This window comes from Carassius carassius, chromosome 6 (assembly GCF_963082965.1).
Source record: "Carassius carassius chromosome 6, fCarCar2.1, whole genome shotgun sequence".
Taxonomy (NCBI): Eukaryota; Metazoa; Chordata; class Actinopteri; order Cypriniformes; family Cyprinidae; genus Carassius; species Carassius carassius.
Window position 1 is genome coordinate 18,276,028 of NC_081760.1, and position 19,121 is coordinate 18,295,148.

Genomic DNA, 19,121 nt, shown 5'->3' on the forward strand with positions numbered 1-19,121 from the left:
TCCAAAATTTCACATGGTTCAATGTGTGTGGAATGCCACAAACACAATTTCTGAACATCTTTTGAGTTTTTGTCCACATTGTTTACGGTGTGTGTAAACCAAAAAAACACAATGCACACACGTGTTTCAGTTCATCTTTATTTGACCATATGGGAATGTGATTTTCCCAAAGGTGTCAAAATTTATAAGAGAAACAAAAGCTTATTGAAAGTAGACAAAAATCATCTAATGTACAAAAACTTTATAATTCTAATATATACTGTAATTTTGTTATAGCAGACATATTACTATATTAATCTTTCTTAAAATATATACGCACCTTTCTAGTGTGTTTTTCTATAGTTGATCTGCAGGTATAGCAGTGGAGTGTTGATAACACTTATAACAACAGGAAAAACGTACATGAGTAAGGCACAGACACATAACATTCACCACAGAGAAACAGCCAATGAAAAATAATCCATCAGAGGAAAATGTTTCTGAAAAATCAACTGACATGAGTCTGACAAAGTGTCAGAAAAAAAACCCTGCTTCAGTCTCTCTAATGCACAGATATAAAACCATGTGCACACATGCACACATGCTTACACACACATTTACACTCTTTTTCCACACATGCTTATACTCACAAACACACTTGCACTTCATATATGGCACACTTTAAGAATACAGTACAAAATGGAATAATGTATAGCGAATGAAGGTGCTGAACCTGCAGAAACACGATTAGGTACAACTTTCTGCAACATTTGGGATACGTTACACAATTAAAACCCTGATTCATTTCTAGCAATGAACATTAAACAAATGTCAAAATTAAAAGTGATCAAATAACAAGCACATTTACAAATGACACCAGAGATTTCAATTAACATTTTTGCTTACAATAAAAGCTGTCGCTCAGGCATTTGACGAAGTTCAAAAAAGCTACTTTTCATGCTGTTTTAATTTTGTGTATTATGTGGGGTTTGGGACTAATACTTTAAACACGAACTCCAGAGTTCATTGTATTCGTGGAAAGTGCTGTAGTCTAATAAAATAAAGCCTCAACATTCACCACGTGAGGCCATTATGAACTATTCAGTTTAGCCTGGTGGTGATGCTGCTTATGAACACAGTGATTGTTTTGCTTTATTCACTGTCTGAGGATCAGTGTATAAACTACGATGCATCAGTAGAACACTCTAATGAGATTGCGTCTTGTGGCTCATCATCACAACTATACATTCATTACATCATCAGTTGCTCAACAAGTTTTTTTTTTAATTCATATTTATTCTGTTGGAAATCAGAAACAAATTTCTGCTTCATGCAGGTCACTGTTAGTGTCTGACATTTAGCACACTCATCTCGTGAAGTGTTGTCACAGTGTTATGTTTAGTGTGCATATTTTTGTATTCATGGCTTGTAAATGCTTCTTGTTCCCGAAATAAAAATAAAATAAGAATTACATCTAGACATCCAACAGCAGACACTGGATGAGAATCACAGTGAAGTGGGTGGATGGCAGAATATTTTTCAGTTCTCTCATTTGTCCAGTATTTCAAAAATATTCCTGCATTATCTGATTTTCAAGGTCTGAAAGTGTTCTTTAGTTCCAGCCTGAACGGCCGATTGTTTCCTGACACCTGCTCCAGAAATTCATCAAGCAAGAGGCTGTCACACAGCAGCAGGTTTGGCATGAACAGCCCTGTGATCATGATAAACCTTGAGTTCAGCTATATAGTATATGTGTGTGTTTGTGTGTGACAGTGTAGTCTATGAGAGATTACGCAGTCTGCATGGTTTCATTTGAAATGAAAAAGACATGAAGAGTGATGGTTTGAATCTGAGCGCTGGCATACATGTTTTCCGTATTCTTCATTTTCCTCAGCATATGAATTGAGTGACACATTCTTTGTTCTCATGTCATTTCACCATAAAGCACATCTGGATGAGACTCAGGCTCTAGAAACTGAATAAAACCTGAATCATATGACTGCAAGAGGACACTGATGGGCAAAGGCCCTTGTCCATGACATCTTTATTCAAATAAAGCTATATATTTCTCCACTATACATTGAGAGTTGTGTGCGTAACTGGTCATGGATGACATGTGACGGATTGAGATTTCCCTCTTTAATATTCCTTCTGTCCATTAAATAAACATGATTTCCTTATTTGAGTCGTTTCTAGTTCGACCCCAGAATCTGCTCTGTCCATGAAGTCTGTGATCTCATCTCCTCTATATGATAATCTCTAGGGCTGTAGCTATCGAATATTTTAGTAATCGAATATTCTACCGTAAATTCCATCGATTAATCGAGTAATCGGATAAAATGTGTTTTTGCTTAATTAAAGTGCAATATTAATTATGCAAGAGAAAATAAGACTCCGTTAAACTGTAAATTCTGTTTTTATGACTGGATTCCGCGATTCCCTCCACGTTTTCTGCATCGCGGATATCATAGGGCCCTAGTTGTGGAATGCCAGCTCTATCTTGCAGTGGACACACGCCACAATGTTCTCTTTACGTTTGCCCGCGCCCTCAAATAAAAACACTGCTGACTCCTTGCAGTATGCGATTTCGGACTCAGTGCTTGTGTCTCCTTCCGCTTTTTCGTGGGTGACGTAAACGCGTTGTGTCACATTAAAAAAATAATTGCCAAAGAACCTGACGTGAGATTTTAAATAAATTAAAAGAAGCTTTGAGGCAGAGGAATTTGCCTCGATCATTTTTTGTAATCGAGTTACTCGAGGAATCGTTTCATCCCTAAAAATCTCTCTCTCTTGCTTCCTATAGGCTCATCATCCACCAAACAGCAGATTCTGTTGAAGCTCATGTTTTGGCTTCAAGCTCCATTTATATGGTGATTTACTGATGCTTCTCTCTCCAAACATGAACCGCAGTTATTAAAGATTGATTTCATCGGCTGAAGGATCATCATGAGAAATAACAGTCAGTCTGTTTCTCTCAGCCTAACATTCATTTATTAAACACCATGACTGTCCTGACTGAAAGACTTCATTGCAAACACTCACAATGATTATTGATTATCTGTTTGATCTCTGTATGAAATAAACGACAGTGACTCTTGCCTGTTTCACACCACGTGAAGCTTAATGAAAATACAGCAGCAAATTCAAATGTGACTGTTTTACTTAGAAACAAGCATTATGACGGTCATCAGAATTAAGTTGCTGATAAATATTACAACCTTAATAACCTGTAAAATCTTATTTAGATAAATATGGAAATATGCATCTGAATGGTAACTAAATAATTTACATGACTTTCTCTAATTCAAAAAATGTTCATTTAGTCCATCAACAATGTGTTGTTACTTTAATTGTGCAGGACCATCGTTGCAAAAGTAGACTCATGCTTCAATTTGAACAACCTTATTTCTTAATATAAGCAGTGAAAAAATATGCTGTGCTGACGGTTGTGCTTTGAATCAGCCTTCCTGCATGCGAATGTACTCATTCTGAACTAAAACACCAGTAATATTTCCTATCAAAACAAACCAGCACAGACTGCGTAACACCCGGGCTGTATTAGTGTATTAGTATGAGGCAGAGTGGGTGGGATTGTATGTCACATGTGCATTACCAGACGCTGCAGCATTTGCTGATTTTCTCTCAGTTTGTGCCTGATGAATGAGGTAGCAAAGGCATGGCAGCTTCGCTTGGGTCTGTTTCACTCACGCTCAACAGCGCCTCCATCTGCTTCTCCAGCAGTACCGCTATCTGACTGCTCTTGTCCATGCCATCATCCGCTCCCTCTTTAAACTGCAGGTAGGGCATGTTTTTCAGCATGTCAGGCAGGCAGGGTACCAGATGCAGCACCCCACCAGGCATCAAGCCATTCACACATGTATAGAAGTCCTGAATCGGAGGTGGTGCAGGGGCCGAGTTTAGAATCATGCTGTAGTCCATGCCTGGAGTGGACACAAGCTCAGGGTGGGCGTGACCAGAGTTTTGAGGGGGCGTGGTTCCCTCACAGTAGGAGGCGGGGCTACAACAGTGAGGAGCAGGACTGCAGGTTGTCTGAACATACTGTTGTCCATCGGGGCAGGTGACGTGCTGGGTGATCGGCACATCCTCGTGTTTATAATGAGATGGGAAACTGTTGGCCATCGAAGGCGGACACATGTCCACGCTCACCTGGTACCACGTCTCCATGCAGTACTGTGGTGACTTATAGCCGTGAAAACTGGAGAAATGAAGATTGATCGCGTCAATCTTCCCCTTCTGGGGGGACAAGAAAGGACAAAGGTAAAGCAGATGCTTCTTCAGATTAAGTTCCTCACGTGGTTTCTAATAAATCATTCAACAGTGAATAGGTTTACATGCAACCAAATAATTAATTTGTAATCGGATTGATGGCTAAATCGGAATAAAATTTTGATTGGATTGAAGGTTGTTGTTTATTCCTTTTCTAATATGATTGAGAGTGCATGTATACACTCGATCGAATTGTACCCCGAAATGGAAAGGACTGTGCATGTGCAATGATGCAGAAATAGTGTAATGACGTATGATGTGCTGAATGAGCTGTTCTTCATAAATGGATAAATATGAATTCTGCTGTTAAAAACAAATAAAGAAACCATGTGGAAGAGTGGTTATTATGTGCAAACAGTGCGAAACTTGTGACATATAAACACACTAAATGTGTCCGTAAATCTAGAATAATTACTCCATCTACTAGCTTATCCTTTTCATTAGCTTTCTGTGATGCTGTTCAAACAGTTGACATAAGTCAGTGTGATCTGAGTCCAGATGAGCTCCTACTTAAATTTAACTCGACTTCTTTGATTATCTTGGATTCAATTGCTCCTGTAAAGACTTTAAAACTCAAACCTAGATCTGAACCCTGGATTGACGATAACGTTCGCGCCTCGAGGCAGCTCTGTAGACAGGCGGAGCGAAAGTGGAAAAAGGACCGGCTCCAGATTTCGCTGGAATTATTAAGAGATTCATTATTTAATTATCAGAAGGCACTGAAAGAATCAAAATCAAGGTATTTTGCAGACATTATCAATAATAATTTCCATAGGCCCAAAACTCTTTTTACTGTTTTTAACACTGTTGTCAACCCAACGGTATCAAAGTACCCTGCTGTGTCAAAAACAATGTGTGAGGATTTTTTGAGATTCTTTGTTGAAAAGATTAATTCTATTAGACGGGGGATATCTCACCCTGATTCTGATCCATCCATCTACTCTGTTTGTTGTGCAGAGTTTAGTCAATTCAAACCTATTTCTTTTGAATATCTCCAAGAAATAGTATGCCGGCTTAAGCCGTCAGGCTCTACCGTTGACATCTTGCCTCCTTATTTCCTGAAACAAGTTTTTGATGTAGTGGGTCCATATCTTGTGACTTTGATTAACCGATGCTTTGAAACTAGTTCTGTACCTGATGCGTTAAAACATGCTACAGTATATCCTTTGCTCAAGAGACATAATTTAGATCCTACTGTTTTAGAAAACTATAGACCAATTTCAAATTTGTCTTTTATTACAAAGATCCTCGAGAAAACAGTGCTTCTACAATTGCAGAGTTTTTTAGATGAAAATAAGATATTTGAGGTCTTTCAATCAGGTTTTCGAAAATTCCACTCTACAGAGACTGCACTCCTGAAGGTTTTAAATGATATTCTACTTGCTGGCGACTCTGGAAACCATTCTGTGCTTGTGCTCCTAGATTTGAGTGCGGCGTTTGACACTGTTGACCATGCAGTCCTTCTTACTCGCCTGGAGCACTGCGCAGGCATAACAGGAAACGCTCTTGAATGGTTCAATTCATATCTTTTAAATAGACGTTTTAATGTTAATATGGGTGAACACTCATCTGAGTCAGCTCCTTTAGCATGTGGTGTACCTCAGGGTTCCATCTTAGCTCCGATTCTTTTTTCTTTGTATATGCTACCATTGGGTTCTATTTTTAGGAAGCATGGTCTGTCATTTCACTGCTATGCAGATGACACTCAAATATATTTGCCCTTAAAAAAGAGTTCCAATGGCTTAGAAGCACTCATGACTTGTTTGACTGATGTAAAAGCCTGGCTGTCTTTAAATTTTCTTAATTTTAATGAGAGTAAAACTGAGATAATAGTATTCGGTCCTTCAGACTCTGTTAGTTCACCAAAAATAAATTTGGGTGAGTTATCTTCCTCTGTAAAACCTTGGGCTAAAAATTTAGGGGTTATTTTTGATGATAAACTGAAATTTGACAAACACATCAATACTGTGGTTAGATCATGTTTCTTTCAGCTTAGACTACTAGCTAAAGTTAAACCCATTTTGACGAGTAAAAACTTTGAACAATTGATCCATGCTTTCATTACGACGAGACTGGATTAATGTAACTCACTATATTTTGGGATTAGCCAGTCAGCTTTATCCCGGTTACAAATAGTTCAAAATGCAGCAGCTAGACTCTTAACCAGGACTAAAAAACGGGAGCATGTTACACCAGTTTTACGTTCTTTGCACTGGTTGCCCGTGCGTTATCGAGTACATTTCAAACTTATTCTTTTGGTGTTTAAATCATTAAATGGTCTGGCCCCTCCGTATCTTTCGGAACTACTTACTGAGTATCGTCCTGTTCTTTCTCTCCGGTCATCTAACCAGAAGCTGCTATGTATCCCAAAGTCAAAGCTGAGGTGCAGAGGCGACCGGGCTTTTTCAGTAGCTGCCCCCAGATTATGGAATGCTTTACCTCTGTGTATTCGCTCTGTATCATCCTTATCTGTTTTTAAAACTATGCTAAAAACGCATCTTTTTGAATTAGCATATTCTAAGTGAGGAAGTGGCATTGAAATGTTTGCTTTATTATGATGTTTTTATTGCTTATTTGTTTTGTGCAATTGTCTATTACAATATGTGCAGCACATTGGACAACCTCGGTTGGGATAAATGGTGCTATATAAATAAATTTGACATTGACATTGACATTGACACACATCAACCCGATCACTTTATTTAGCATTCATGTAAACACTACATTCAGATTCATCAATCGGAATGAATTCAGTCTGATTGAACCACAAATTGTGCATGTATACATAGCAGGTGCTGTGCTGGTTGTCATGGTGTTGCTATGCAGTTGATAAGGTATTTGTATACACACTTATTGTTAGAGGTTTGAACAGTAATAGTACTAGTTATGGTTCATCTTAACACTACTAATAACTCAAACAGTATAAGTCTGAGCAGGTGTGTGATATTTGACAGAACAGTGAGACCTTTAGCAGAACAGGTTCAAGCCCTCGGATGCGCGGTTTGGGAATTGGTGGCAGGAAGAATGATCTAATTCTGCAGAAAGAACACAAGGAGAGTAAAATGTCAATGGGACAATAATAGAAAACACACAGACATTGTTATATAAATGATAATAAACAGCTACTTGTAAATACTGTAACCTAACCCTAACCCACACACTAACCATTGCAGACAAATTTTTTTACAATTCAAATTCTTCATTTACTTAATTTTTATACCATTTTTACAAAAACAGGTTTCTGTCAGATTTAAATCACTTCATAATATTTAAGTAGGGCTGGGCAATCATTATTATCGCGTTAATGCATTAATTGATTAATGCCAATAAATATTTTATTGCACGTTAATGCAGTTTTTTTATTATTATGAAAGTCCGTTGCTCACTGGCTCTGAATACACATACAGACAAATCATGGATCACAGGAGGGGATGCTCCCGATCAAATTATTGAGGCTAAGCATTAGCATTCAGCAACAACAGAAAAGAATGCAACAAGCTTGTAATCACGACTTCATAAATGGGAAATAGGAAGTTTCCGATAGCACGTGAAGACAGCAGAGAAGCGCTTTCTCAGCACAGTGGAGTGCATTGTGTTGTTAACTTCGTGGTTTATTATTTTGAGTCGTTTGGGATCCGGTAACACAGCCCTCTCACAATATATTTCTGTACACATCTAGCGCTTTTGCTGCTCATAAATATTCACACAATCATGCAGTACGTATCAGAAGATCTGCACTCTGGTGCAGTTGGGCTCACACTCACTGATCTATATAAAACTAAACCGTGCTCTTGCCCACCTCTTCCAACTGAGCCAGGGACTGCTAAACGAAAAGGATCACACTAGTCAAACGAACCAGGTTTTGGGGGATAAGATTGCAAAGTGTGAGCCTAATTATTCTCCCACATCCTGCACAGACGAGTCTCTACCCGCACATCAAGTGTTGTCCCGCGCCACACTCTGCTGAGTCGAGTCCTGTGATCTTGCAGGTCATTAATTACATTAATGTTATAAGTTAAGATTTCTAAGAAATATTTTAACTGCTATGATGTAAAAGGAATACTGCTGTAAAAAAGCACCTTATTTGTTTAAGTGTTTGGAAACCAATGTTATTGCACTTTTGGTCTTATAGCAGTACTTTTAAATGAAAAAAGGGCACAATACACTACTTTTAAAGGCATTATTAGTTTTGTGCATAACAATGTGATTAATCACAGTTAATCATGCGATTTATCGCGATTAAAACGTTTTTTTTTTTTTTTATACTGACCTAACAGTATCTCCTAAACTCTTACCCTCACAGAAACCTTTTTGCATTTTTTCATTTTCAGATAAACATCATTTTGTAAAAAGACAGTTCACGCCTATTACTTATGAATGGGAGAAAATGCAACAAGCACTATGGCGGAATATGCCCCGCCTACTTAATGAAAGAGTCAATTACTGATTGGTCAAGTCATTGCATCACTGCAGCTGCCGTTAGAAGCTCCAGTTCTCACAGAGAACTACACTGCGACCAAAATGGTCGCATATGCGACCTTTTGAAATGACATTGCGACCCAAATTTTTTTAAGGTCGCAAATGTATCACTGATTATTTTTGTACCTACAGTACCTTATGTTTTAGGCAAGATGCTATGATTTACTATGAGCATTTATTAAAACAGAAATGTGTGTTTTAAAAATACGTTTTATAACGTGCTCCTGAGCATTCAACACATCAAGTTGGCTTCAGCCCCGCGATGCGGGAAAGCTGAACTGAGTAGCTGGTTACTCGCGCGCTATGTTCGGTGCGCACGAGAGAGCCGCGTCTCACGGACAGCAACAATGAACCGAGCTCTCCTTCAGGACGTTTGCGTCCTCCTGCACCTGAACGAACAAATACAAATCGCAGTTTAAACAAACAGAAAAAAAGAGCGAAAAGCGAAAGAGCCCAATTCAGCACCGCGGTGTTCAGGGCGCACGCAAAGATGCTTCTCAAAGTCTTCTTGCTTTTGTACCGACAAATACATACTAAATATGTCAAAATACCTGTCTTGGAAAGAGTGTTCGAAAAGTCTGTGGTTATGTCTTAAGTGAACGTAAAGAGTTGGAAAGAAATCGGATGCGTATCATTATAATAGATGCATTGTCTCTTAAAGTGACCGGGCCTAATTTACTAGCTCTGCTGTCAGTGTCTTTAATGTATGAAAATGAAAGTAAATCACTTACTGCTCTTGACTGAATTACATTGTAATTTTAACAATAATTTATCCACAGTCAAACCAAAAATATCTTTGTCAAATATAATATCAAATATAATTGATTATATTTTTTTACTAGTGGGTGCAGGACACTAGTTCATTTATGTAAGTGAGTATAGCAAAATACAGCGAACTGTGAAATATTATACCCAAAAATTCTTCATACCGTAGACTACCAGTGAAATTGATAAAAAAAATAAAAAAATTAATTAGGGACCTGACCATTTTTTTTGCTTAAGTGTTTCTTTCTATAATTGCTAATGCAATCACAAAATTAAGCATTGCTTGCTTGGTAACTGTTCAACAAAGTATGGATATTTGTGTAAATATTGTCATACTGTCTGAAGTTTTGGTTGATTCCATTACATATTTTTCTATCAAAGTTATCTAACATTATCAAGAGGTATTTGTTCTGACACAGTTTAACTCTGAGTTATTTTCATATTTTATTACCAATTTCTAAACTATAACAAATAAACTGTGATAATGTGAGAAATATTGAAGGTGTCTGAATACATTTTGGTTTGACTGTGCATTTTATTTTACAGTGAAGACTATGCAGTGCCATTTTAAATTAGTTTTCTTGACATTGTGTAAATAGCACAAATAAATAAATAAATAAATATAACGAACATACAGTAAATATTAAACCATTTCAAACAGGGCCCACTGGTACAACCTGCACCAGGGCCCCTCTAACCCCAGCTGCGGCCCAGGGTTAGGGTACCAAGACAGAGCAATGCACTGTGTGTACTGTAAGAAATAAAACAAGAAGACATGTGGTTTAAAAGATGGCAAGTAAAATTAAAAGCACATCTGTATGCAATACAGTTTCATTATTATCCAGAGCGGCTTACTATAAAAAATTTGTGCGACCAAATCATGTTTTGCGCCAGTAACTGAAAAAGTTAGTCGCACAAGTGCCACCAGTGGAAAAGGTTAGTGTAGTTCCCCGTCTCATAAAAACCTGAGACTCATGCTTATGACTGCACATGTGCACTGGCTGGTCTAGCCAGAAAAATAAACTTTAGCATAAGGAACTACAATAAAGGGACAATTAATTTCAGATTTTGTTGCCGATTTAATTTAATTGTGAGTTCAGCTGCCAGTTTTTGAGATTTCAGTATCCCCCATTAATTTAGATTGGACTTGGTTTTGGATGCCTAAAATAACTGCCATGAGGAATTGCAAATATGGCCACCAAGTTAAGTTTTTCCTTGAAAAGGACTGTCTTAAGGTTAGGTTTTTGGTCTGACAGAACCATCTTCAAAAGGTGGAAACATGGATCATATTAGGAAGACTGTGGATTTTTTTTTTCTAAATCTAAAACATTTTTTTCTTCCTAAGTAAAGATTCAAGAGATTTTTTCTTAATTTAATTTATTTATTTTACATGTTTTACTCAAGTATTGTGGTTTATATGTTTTATATGTGTTCCTCAAAGCTAAACATGGTACAATAAAGTACAGCAGATTTTCACTCAAAATAAGAGAAAATGTGAAACATACAGTATATGCTGGTTTATGATTCTTTGTGAACAAACTGAACATCTGATCAAGCCTCTGTATCACATGACCCTATCATGCAGATCTATGGATTTATTCGTGTCGACAGTCATGTCATGTTGACAGTCCGTCAATACTGAAAACAGAGCTACAACGTTCATGACTTCACTGACCTCTTGCCTCGTGGGATGATGCCAAAACCAATAATAAGGAAGGCCATAATGGCAATGCTGGTCACAAGGATGAAGGCCAACATCCGATCTGAAAGACAGACAGACTGCAGCTGTCAGTCATGACAGATGGGTTGATACATTATTGCATGTCTGTGAGTGTGTGTATGTGTACATATTTTTCTTCCCTTTTGGGGACTTAAACCTGAATACATACCAACTCATGTGGACTCCGTCACTGTGGGTACCTAAATTGAGGTCCCCATGGTGAAAGAACCTTATAATTCATTCAGAATATTTTTTTATTTTTATATTGTAAATTTGCAGAAAGTTTTCTTTGAGGGGTAGCTATCAGTGTAGGGCAATTGAATATACGGTTTGTACAGTATAAAAATTATTACGCCTATGGAGAGTCCCCAAAAGGATAGTAAACCAGACATGCGTATCTGTGTGTGTATATACTGGACAGAGGTCTCCCGCTGATGGTGATGTTAATGGACTCGCTCCAAGAGCTCCAGTGTTTGCTGTTGGTGGAGCGACAGCGGACCATGAACTCATATGTTCCCACCGGCAGATCCAACAACTCCACATGAGGCTCACGCAAACGCTCTTTCACCTACAGACACCAAACCACACAGACAACAAGCTTCAGCTACGAGTCCTCCTCCTTCCTTTAAGAGTAAAATGTTTGTTTTCACTTCTGTCTGCTTTATAGTTATGATAACGGAGTCTGTGTCTGTACCCTCCAGTTGTTTGGCTGAGCGAGATGTCTGTAGTGTAGCTCGTAGATGAGCGTAATCCATCCTTCACGCACTTGAGAGGCAACTGGATACAACCATGACAACAAAATACTGTGCCCGGATTCACAGAAACTCTCATTCAGCATAATGTACGTCAGGTTAAAGGGCGGGTCGATCTCCACTGGGGACAGAAGCACATGAGACTCATTAACAAACATGATGAAACATCAGCGCTGATTATGATCTCCAGGAAACCTCATGAGAAACCTAGAACAGGAAAGTTCATGAAGTAACTAAGCTGTGAAAGCCTGAAAGCTTACAACTGTGTGGTGGCCATTTAGTCTGTATGTAGGTCCAATACTTGGACAGTATGAAGAGAGATCAGTAGTTAAAATGACTTGCTTAGTGGTTGAGGAGGTTGGCTGTAGTTGCTTTCACTCTTAAAACTTAAAGGGTTAGAGAATGAGTCAGTCTTTTGTTCGTTATCTGGCTCGGCTCGATGTTCATCTTCAGTTCTCTCTTCACAGCAGTTCAGTCAGTGTACTGTTTGAGTAAATTAATTACTCCAGGATTTTGGTTTGTTTTAACTCAGAGGGAGTGTCAGCCACATTAAAAAAGTTCACAGCTTAAGTCATTTGTGGATTAATGCTTATTGGATTCAAACGATTAAGTTCGATTTGGTGAACTGGTTCAAGAAGATCTGGTATTTTCGATGCTACAAAAAATTCTAACTGACCCTCTGATGTCACTGAGAGCTCTCGGACTAAATCTAAAATATCTTAAACTGTGTTCCGAAGATGAACGGAGGTCATTCGGGTTTGCAACGACATGAGAGTGAGTTATTAATGACATAATTTTGATTATTGGGTGAACTAACCCTTTAAGGTTCCAAAAGGAGCATTCGCAGAAATGCAACAGAAGAACCATTTCTGGTTGGTGAAAGAACCTTTCAGTGACCAGTTCTTAAAAGCACAGTTTTTTACTTTCATTTGAAGAACATTTTAATAATCTAAATAACTTTCTTTTGTTGTTTTGGGTACTGTTCACTGTACCAAAAATGGTACTTATGTTGTATTGCTGCTAATGCTCCTTTTGTAACAATAATTTTTAAAAGTGTAAATAATTTTTTATTCAGTGGAAAGGTTCTACACTCTTAAAAATAAAGGTTATTTATAGGCATCTATGATTCCTTTAAAGGTCCCATTCTTTGTGACCTCATGTTTTAAACTTTAGTTAGTGTGTAATGTTGTTGTTAGAGTATAAATAATATCTGTAAAATTCTAAAGCTCAAAGTTCAATGCCAAGCGAGATATTTGATTTAACAGAATTCGCCTACATAAAACGACCCGTTTGGACTACATCCCTCTACATCCTGCAGTAATGACGTCACTAAAACAGTTTTTTGACTAACCTCCGCCCACATGAATACACAAAAAAGGGGGCGTGGTCTTGTTGCGCTCCGACGGAGAAGAGGAAGAGTTGTGTTTGTGTTTGTCGCCATTTTGTCGAAATGCTTATTTTCAGTCCAATCACCTTTGTTTGGGCTTCCCAGGGACGCTGTACTTGGAGATTAATGGTTACAATTAATGTTTAACTTGGTAAAACTATGTGCAGCACATTTTGCTGAGGACAGCTTGCTCAATCTCAATCAGTTTAATGCCGGATTCGCACAAAGATTATTCTTGAAAGATGGAGCAGTTCCCTTTTTGTCTGGAGAAGGTGTTGTTTATGGACCACAACCGGTAAGTGTATTTTATTAAGTTGGTGGGTTTAACAGTTTCTGTAACTTATTACACAAAGGGCAATGCTGTTTAGCTTTGTTAACTAGATGTTAGGGCTGTGCAAAAAAATCCAATGCGATTTTCATGCGCATCTCATCAGTAAAAATGCTCCTGTGATTATAAGTACATCTCCAGCATGTGCGTTCTTTTACTGTCTATGGTTCAGATCAGGATTGCCAGGTTTTCAAAACAAATCCTGCCCATTTGCTTCTCAAAACTAGCCCAATCGCGTTTCCAGGAGGGCAGCGTGCGCTAAGCTGGTGTCAAATCACAACACACAAACCGCTGGCACAATCAGTACTTGTTATGTATTTCTGAAGGAGGGGCTTTATAGAACAAGGAAGTCATCAGCCGGTTTTTATGACAGTGAAAACAGCGGTATACAGATGAATTGTGTGAAAAATACTGTGTTTTTTTACATGCGAAACATGAACACATGTTATATTGCATACTGTAAACACAATCAAAGCTTCAAAAAAGCATGAAAAACGGGACCTTTAAGAACTTTTAACATCCATAGGACCTTTCCATTGCACAAAAGTTTCTTTACATTGGAAAAGGGTTCTTGGGATTATTCAAATGTTCCTCATGCTAAGAAAAAATAAAAATAAATTCAGCGTAGCACCATTTTGGCAATTCTGAGCAGTACGCAAGTGGCATACGCTCTTATGTGTCAGCAGCGCTGTTGTCTTTCAAACCAAAGTGTAAACACACGTAAAAAAATCTTTGTATCCTTGTGGCATGGCTGATACATAAGAGCGTACGCCACCAGTGTACAGCTCAGATTTGTCAAAATGGCGCTAAGCTGATTTGGAGAGACACAGAGGAGAGGAATTGTTGAATAAAGTGGTTATTTTTGTTTTCTTCATGTACAAAAAGTATTCTCATCGCTTCATATCGTTACGGTTGAATCACTGATGGCAGATGGACTATTCTGACAATGCTTTTCATACTTTCCCTGGACCTTGACACTGTTATTTATTTGGCAGTCTACAGGACAGTCTCAAGACTGTTTTCATCGAAAATATCTTAAATTGTGTTCCGAAGACGAACAAAGCTTTTACAGGTTTGGAACAACATGGGGGTAAGTGATTAATGACAACACTTTCATTTTGGGGTGGAGTATCCCATTAAGGGACAAAAATCTAACTTGAGGGCCAAAATTAAATGTTGCATTAAACCCAAATATATTATTTTTTGTAGCCTAAATCAAATTAATATCCAGTACATTCTCTAAATTTCAAAGCAAATATAGAACAAAAAGTGTCAAACTCAAAGAAAAATTTATAATTGAAGATATGCTGTAATGGTATGTTTTTTCTCTTCTCCTCCCTATTTTATGGCATCCCAGGACATCTAGAGCTAACTTTGGCCATCTCTGTTCTATGTCATCAATGCGAAAACACCTTTTTGGATCTTTTATTTTTAAGAGTGTATGGATGTTAAAGGTCCTTCATGGAAACATTGATGCCAATAAAAAAATGTGTGGGGCAAGATAAACACACAGTCTCAATGTCTTTGGGATATTTCAATATCTGCTACAGGAAAACTGCATGCATGATGGGCTGAAAAAGATAAATGAAAGTCTGTGCTGAGCTCAGTGGTTGATACTGGGAAAACTGCAGGAGATTTAAAGTTACCTATATCGGCCACGTCCAGGCAATGTTTCTTGGAGGTGATGGGCCCAGTGTGTGTGTGTGCTGTCACGTTCATGCAGTACATCTCCCAGATCTGAGTGTGCTTGGCATCAAAGAAACAGCTGTTGATGCCACCGCTCACATAATCGGGACACTCCTGAGGAGCGTGTTCACTGTGGGGCGACAGGACATCTGTTCACCTTTCACAGCATTCACAAGGATCACTGCATTATATAATTACCAGCAGTATTTACACTCTACATAAACAACATTAATCTGGTGAAAAAAGAAAATAAATCCAAGTGACTGAATATTAAACAGATCATTCAAAGAGTTTGACATGTTATAAAGTGTGTTTTATTCATGCCTCACCCCCTGGTATATAGGAGCGTGTATGTGACATTATCCTGATTAGCAATTGGCCGCCACCAGCAAGTGAAGATCTCCATATTGGGCGAGCGACAGTAGTAAATGTATGGCCTTGTTCCATCTGCAATGTAAGAAAAATTTATTTAAGGTTACAATGAAGAAGCTTATTTCATTGTAGCAGTGACAAAGTACATCCTAAACTCAAACCTTTTTTAAAGTCAAGGCACAATAAACTATAATGACAATATTAGCATCCACAGAAATGCATGACACCATTCTGTTTATTTTGAGTGAATGCTGCAGTTTTGTTGTCTATGGTTATTAAATGCTCAATCTCTTTAATGTTGAGTGGAGTTTGATTGGGTGTCAATGTTTTTATCGATCCTGAGAAACCATAACTGAACCAGCTTAGGTCTCAAAAACGAGTGATGAAATTCAGGCAATGGTTCTCATCTCTCATTCTATAATAATTGATAATTTGCTCAGGAACTGATCACTGTAAATGGTGCAGAAACAACTCAAGGGTTGACCTTAACTTGTTTATGATAAATCAATCTCTTTTGGGTTGATGAGGTTGTTCTACTACAAGCAGATAAGTGAAATACGAAACACTGCACTGGCTCCCTATCAAACATTGTATAGTTTTTAAATATTGCTTATTACTTATAAAGCCCTGAATGGTTTAGCACCTCAGTATTTGAATGAGCTCCTTTTACATTATAATCCTCTACGTCCGCTACGTTCTCAAAACTCAGGCAATTTGATAATACCTAGAATATCAAAATCAACTGCGGGCGGCAGATCCTTTTCCTATCTGGCGCCTAAACTCTGGAATAACCTACCTAACATTGTTCGGGAGGCAGACACACTCTTGCAGTTTAAATCTAGATTAAAGACCCATCTCTTTAACCTGGCTTACACATAACATACTAATATGTATACTAACATACAGCTCAAGACTAAGATGGCGGCGCGATCTCATTGCGAGGCTCAGCGTCTTACTAGATTTCGGAAATTAGTGTTAATCTACCTGGTTATTTCATTCGTGTTCGCGCGACTCAGCTACGCGAACTACAGCTATACTAAACAGTCACTTTTGGACATCAACAAACGGTGTTCCAACATAGTTTTAGATCATCCTTTCGACTTCAGCGAACTCCCGCCGGAGCTACTGAGATCACCGCGGACAAGCGGATCACTCGTACCGACAGGAAGGTCTCGCCGTTGGCGTCGAGACCGTAAACAAAGACGGGGAAAGCATGGAGGGCTGCATGCTAAGCTAAGGCTAAACCCACATCGACCAGCTCTGCCCAGCATCTTCCTTGCCAATGTACGGTCTCTGATGAACAAGATGGACGAACTAAAGATCTGGACCCTCACACAGACATGGCTTATGGACTGTAATGTTATGTTTTTCACTGAAACATGGCTCTGCAACGATGTCCCAAACAGCGTGGTGCATATGGATGGACGCTCTTTCTTCAGGGCTGACAGAGTAGCAGCAACCTCTGGTAAAAACAAAGGTGGTGGAGTATGCATTTATGTTAACAAATCATGGTGTAAAGACTGTCATTGTTGATACCTACTGCTCTGCTGATCTGGAGTTCCTGATTATCAAGTGCAGGCCATTCTATCTACCACGTGAGTTTACTTGCATTGTTGCTGCTGCAGTTTATGTACCTCCGGATGCTAATGCTAACGTGGCTATGAAAGAACTTTGTGCTGCTATTAGCAAATTACAAACCCTGCACCCGGATGGAGCCTTTATTGTTGCTGGGGACTTCAATCACTGCACTTTAAGATCTGTTCTCCCTAAATTTCATCAAAATGTCTCCTGCACTACAAGGGGACATAAAACACTGGACCACGTTTATACTAATGTGACTGATGCCTACAAAGTCACACCCCTCCCCCATCTGGGTCAGTCTGACCAGTTCTCTTTGTTCCTGCTCCCCAAGTATACCCCGGTTATCAAATGTGTGAAACCTACAATAAGGACTGTTAAAATCTGGCTGGAAGGTGCTGACTCCACTCTTTAACATCAATTCCAGCACACAGACTGGAGTGAGTTTGCTGCCCAGGCCACCACAAACTCTCAGATCGACATTGACAATTACACCAACTCTGTTCTGGAGCACATCAACAGATGTGTGAGCAGAGTGACCACACACAAAAAAATAAAAAAAATTCCCAATCAGAACCCCTGGATGAACAGAGAGGTTCGCCTCCTGCTCAAAGCAAAAGATGCAGCCTTCGGGTCTGGAGACCAGGAGGCTTACAGCTCAGCCAGAGCCAACCTGAGGAAGGGTATCTGCCAGGCCAAACTCAAACATAAACAGAAGATTGTAGAACACTTCAATTTCATCAGACCCTTGTCGTATGTGGCAAGGCATACAATCCATCACATATTACAAGCCACCTAACTCTGTGCCCCCCTCCAGCTCTGCCTCCCTCCCAGACGAGCTCAATAACTTTTATGCTCATTTTGATCAAAATAATAAGGAGATCTCTCTCAAAGCTGAGCATCAACCCAGTGAACTGCCTCTCACACTCTCCACATCAGATGTTTACTCCACTCTGTGTAAAGTGAATGGACGGAAAGCAGCTGGCCCTGACGGAATACCTGGTCGTGTGCTTAAAGCCTGTGCGGAGCAGCTGGCTGAGGTCTTCACGGACATTTTCAATCTGTCCCTGGCCCAAACAACGGTCCCCACTTGCTTCAAAACCTCCACCATCGTGCCTGTACCGAAGCACTCCACTGCCTCGGTCCCTAACGACTTCCGTCCTGTTGCACTCACCCCCATCATTGCCAAGTGCTTTGAGAAACTGGTTGCATCCCACTTAAAATCCTGTCTCCCTGCTACATTAGACCCATTCCAATTTGCCTATCGCAACAATAGGTCAACAGAGGACGCCATCTCAACGGCACTTCACTCTGCCCTCACCCACCTGGACAGTCAGAACACACATGTGAGATTGCTGTTCATAGATTTCAGTTCTGCATTTAATACGGTAATCCCCTCCAAGCTGATCTCCAAGCTCAGCCATCTTGGAATCAGCACACCCATCTGCAAATGGATTCTAGATTTTCTGACTAATAGACCTCAGTCTGTTAAGTTAGATAACCTCTCCTTCTCCATCATCACCCTGAACACTGGAGTGCCACAAGGCTGCGTACTTAGCCCTCTCCTGTACTCCCTATTCACCCATGACTGTGTTCCTGTTGATGGCTCCAACACCATAATCAAATTTGCAGTGGACACCACGGTGGTAGGTCTGATCAAGGATGATGATGAGTCAGCCTACAGGGATGAGGTGCAGCACCTGGCTGTGTGGTGTGCCACCAACAACCTGGAACTAAACACCCAGAAGAGTAAGGAGATCATTGTGGACTTCAGAAGGACTAGGAATC

At 39.3% G+C, this 19,121-nt stretch overlaps 1 protein-coding gene across 2 annotated transcripts in view; it reads right to left on the minus strand.

Moving 5' to 3' along the window:
* Window positions 1-3,134: 3,134 nt before the first annotated feature.
* Window positions 3,135-19,121, minus strand: part of LOC132142455 (growth hormone receptor-like) — an 80,109-nt gene continuing 64,122 nt past the window's right edge. Inside the window, exons 3-9 of one of the 2 annotated variants that reach the window (XM_059552340.1) lie at window positions 15,713-15,830; window positions 15,344-15,513; window positions 11,925-12,103; window positions 11,645-11,798; window positions 11,186-11,273; window positions 7,232-7,301; window positions 3,135-4,233 (exon numbers count right to left, since the gene is read on the minus strand). In XM_059552340.1, the coding sequence (XP_059408323.1) occupies window positions 3,622-4,233; window positions 7,232-7,301; window positions 11,186-11,273; window positions 11,645-11,798; window positions 11,925-12,103; window positions 15,344-15,513; window positions 15,713-15,830 (1,391 nt within the window). In that variant the 3' untranslated portion in view covers window positions 3,135-3,621. Of the gene's footprint in view, window positions 4,234-7,231; window positions 7,302-11,185; window positions 11,274-11,644; window positions 11,799-11,924; window positions 12,104-15,343; window positions 15,565-15,712; window positions 15,832-19,121 lie in introns of those variants that run through there. The other variant, XM_059552341.1, reaches the window with a different exon arrangement.